This window comes from Ananas comosus, linkage group 11, assembly GCF_001540865.1.
Source record: "Ananas comosus cultivar F153 linkage group 11, ASM154086v1, whole genome shotgun sequence".
NCBI classification, from domain to species: Eukaryota; Viridiplantae; Streptophyta; class Magnoliopsida; order Poales; family Bromeliaceae; genus Ananas; species Ananas comosus.
In genome coordinates this window covers 8,114,390-8,118,538 of record NC_033631.1, presented here as the reverse complement: position 1 = coordinate 8,118,538, position 4,149 = coordinate 8,114,390, and the positions used below count along the sequence as shown (strand labels likewise).

General features: G+C 36.2%; 1 protein-coding gene across 1 annotated transcript; it reads left to right on the top strand.

The window, feature by feature from the left end:
• LOC109717208 lies at positions 1,552 to 3,572 on the top strand. The gene is made up of 2 exons (XM_020242879.1): positions 1,552 to 2,396; positions 3,277 to 3,572. The coding sequence occupies exons 1-2, from the start codon at positions 1,671 to 1,673 to the stop codon at positions 3,340 to 3,342; spliced, it is 792 nt and encodes a 263-aa protein (XP_020098468.1). The 5' UTR covers positions 1,552 to 1,670; the 3' UTR covers positions 3,343 to 3,572.

Here is a 4,149-nt window from a genome sequence, read left to right as displayed (position 1 = left end):
ATAATTATATTGCAGTTACAAATACACGCAACCTCAATTTTTGTGTTTGGTTTAATACAGCTGAGAGTACCACTACTGCAGTTGCAACTGTTGCAACTGCACAAGAAAGTACAAATGCTGTAGTTGGAACTACATCCAAATTGGTTGCAGTTCCAACTGCAGCAGTTAGTGAGGAACAGGATCACCCACAAATTAACAATAATAAATAAATAAATAAATAATATATATATAGATAAATAAAAATACTTGTAAATAAACTCATACTAATAATATTTTTTAGGCAATACAAGTTCTGTGCAAAAAATTAAATTTTTTTAAATTTATTCAAAATATAAAAAAGAATTTTTTTCTAAATTTTGATAGAATATGATTATGTATGTGAACTTAATAAGTTTTAATTAATTATAATTATTAAATTTGATAAAAAAATGAGAGAATCGTTTAAATTTTTAAAGTTTGATTTACATATTAAAATTAAATAAATTAAAATTTTAAATATGTCGATTGATAAGTTGAAGGATTATTGAAAAATATAAAAATATTATATATATCCACTTATTTATTTATAGATAGTAAATTTAAATAATTAATAAAGTTATACAATTATTTTATGTATAGTGAAGATAACCTCACCACTCTATCTAAAGAGATGATAAGATTCACAAATACAACTATCAGCTTCAAATTATCAAATAGAAAAAATGCAATTGCAATAATTGCATCTACACAAAACCAAACAAATTATATGTAATTACAACTGCTTCATTTTCAACTGTATGTATTTTTAACTACACTGTATTTACAACTACATCCAATCGAACGGTCCCTTAGTGCTACTAAATTTTTCATTGTTAGATCTATATTTTTTATTATTTCTACCTCTTAGATCATTCCACCAACCACCCATTCAACTCGAGAAGCATTATCATTTTGACCGCACATCTCTTCATTAAAGAGTCGAAAACCTAATAGCACTAATAACTAGGTGATTTTAGTGGTATTCTGGTCTAGTTCATTAAAGTCGGTTGTTTTTTGGGATTTTGGATGTTAAATTTGTTATCTTGAAAGAGTCCTGGGCACCAATATTTATTTTAGGATTAATTTCATATAGGTCTCTGCAAAAGTAGCGAATGATAAATATATTTCTATAGAGTTCAACTTTCATATGTTGTTTCTATAAAAATTCTGATGTTTTCAAATATATATCCCTACCGTTAGAATCTGTTAGAAAAATTTAATTAACTATAAGTTAAATACTTAATGTTGGTTAGTTTTTGACATTTTACTTCTTTATATTATACTGTTATGATTTTTTAAGGAATATATTTGTGATAGCAAAATTGAAAATATAAACAGTTTTTTAACGGCTATCTAACGGTAACAAATCAGAGGGACATATTTAAAAACAAACAATATACAAAAATTAAATTTTATAAAAATATATTTATTATTTATTATATTTACAGCAAAACTATATAAAATTAACCCTTTATTTTAGTGACATCGTTCGAACCATCGCTTACAATTATACACGAAAATCTTTTCAAAAGTTGAGGGCAACTAGTGAAGTTAAACCCACTTCACTGATCCTCAGCATAATCACGACAAAGGAAGGCACTTACCTGCTCTGTTCCTTTCCCCGCTCCTGCGCCCGGCCGTTAGGAATTAGGATGGAGACGCAGAATCTAACTCCCGCCCTCCAGCGACTCCGACTCCGCGAATCCCCCCCTCCTCTCCTCACCTCTCCCCACCAAAACCCTAACCCTAACCCTAACCCTAACCCTCGCCTCCGCCCCTCCAAATCCACCGCCTTCAAGCGAGAGGAGAGGCGGAGGCGAAAGGAGCGCAAGCGACAACAGCGGCTCCAAACCCTCCTCGACCACCCCCCACCGTCCCTTCCCCCCGATCCAACCGTCTCCGATCTCCCATGGCCGTGCGATCCCACCCCCTCCTCCCCGCCCACCCCCACCACCGCATGGCCCGCCGCCGCCGCGGCGTCGGCGGCGGCGGTGGCGGTGCCTGCTCCCTCCGCCGCGGCGCACGCAGGCGCGCTTAGGGCTTCGCGGGCCTTCTTCGCCGAATGGAACGGCGAGGACGATGACTCGGAGGAGGAGGAGGGGGAGGGGGATGCGATCGGGGGTGGCGCGGCGCGCGGGTTCTTCAAGGGACTGTTCGCGCGGGACGGGGAGTTGAGGGAGTACTACGAGAGGGAGTGGGCGCGGGGGGAGTTCCGGTGCCTGGTGTGCGAGGGGGTCGGGGCGCGGGCGGGGAAGCGATTCGGGGGCTGCGCCGCGCTGGTGCAGCACGCCGCCGCGGTCGCGCAGACGCGGGCGCGGCGCGCGCACCGCGCCTTCGGGAGCGTCGTGCGCCGCGTCCTCGGCTGGGACGACCTCCAGGTAAAATCACCCCAAAAATCCCTCCCTCACCACTCACCCTTCTACAATTCTCTTTTCTTTTTTTCTTTTTCTTTTTTTTTTAAAAAAAATTGGGGAATCGAACGAAGTTCACCCATTCAAAAGTACGGCTAAATCATTATAAAAAATCTCATTGCATTTTAGTGCTTGTTTCAATTTCTCTGCTGCATTAAAAAATTATATTAATTTTCTCTTTTTATAATTTGTTTGTTATTATTTTCTGTAGGTTCAGCTATTTGAAATGATCGTAGAATTCAATTATAAAACCTTTTACAATATAATTATAAAATTTGAGTAAATTGTTCCATAAATTATTAAGTTTGATAGTGTTAGTAAGATGAAAGATTTTTTAATCCATATTTTTAAGTGTCCATCGGCACGGATTATATTTAGCAAATTAACTTGTCAATCCTATTACCAGGTGAAATTTCTTTTTTAAAAAAAAGTAGAAAATTAGAATGTTGATCTAATAATTAGAACTATAGTTCTCTTTTATACTTGGTTTTGGCCTAAATCCAAATCGTAGAAATTTGTAAAATATATAAATATTCAAGTTATATCGAGTCAGAACACGAGCGAATTAATCCCGACTTGTGTTTAATTGATCTCAAGCTTAATTCAAGCCGAACATGAGCTTGCTCATTACCAGCGAGCTGCATTGTCGGTCCTACCAAATCGTAGAGATTTGTAATATATATAAATATTCAAGTTATATCGAGTCGAACACGAGCGAGCTGATTCTGACTCGTGTTCAATCGACCTCAAACTCAATTCAAGCTGAACATGAGCTTGTTCGCGCCCGGCCCTACTTACGGCCCCTTTAAAACCAAAAATGATCGGAATGAAATATATTCGAAAACAGGTCGATTCTTGCGAGGACGTTGCCTCTAATGAAGATGAGTTTGCTGCAACTGCTATGGAGACTTAAGATCGAGGATGGAACATCATCAGTGTTTTACTGGTTCTCATGCTCATCCTACGTTTGATAGACACTGTTCTTCTCATCCTATGTATCTGCATCAACGCCAATGTATCGGTATATCAACGCATTGCTTATTTATTTTATGGCCTCTCTGTTCCATCTCATCTTAACCCTCTTGCCACTTGAAAATTCGATGATAACAAAATAATCAAGGGATAAGCATTTTATCCGGTATATTTTGCGAAACACAGCTAACTTTGACCCGAATAATTTATTCTGCTCAAAACATTTTACTCTATAGGATCTATTCGTTTAGATTTTAACTTTTTTCTAATTTTCGAAATTATTTTACTTGTTAATTTGTTTTAGTCGTTTTTGTAAAGATTTTTACAATTTATTATATGGAATAAATCTCTAAAAATTAGGAATATGGTTTAGATCTTTTAAATATACTCGAATTAGTAAAATATTTTTAAAATCTTGGGATTTGAATTAGATTAGGATTACGTTTGAAAATGTTATAAATATAGCCTATAATTTATAATTTGGGGACGAGTTATGAAAATTAGTTTGATTAGTTTGATGTTTATGATTTCACTGCGGTCGTGGTATCTTTTTTTCTCTCTCGTGCCGTGTACGCCGATAAAATTCTTCTTTCTAAAAAATTCTATTTTTTTCCTTTCCCATCTTTTCTTTTTCATCTATTTCTTTTTTATCTTTCTTCTATTATTAGCTATTTAAAAAAAATTACAAAAAAAAATTTATCGAAATTTTTTTAGAGCCGTAGTACTTTTGGATTTTTTTAATTACGAA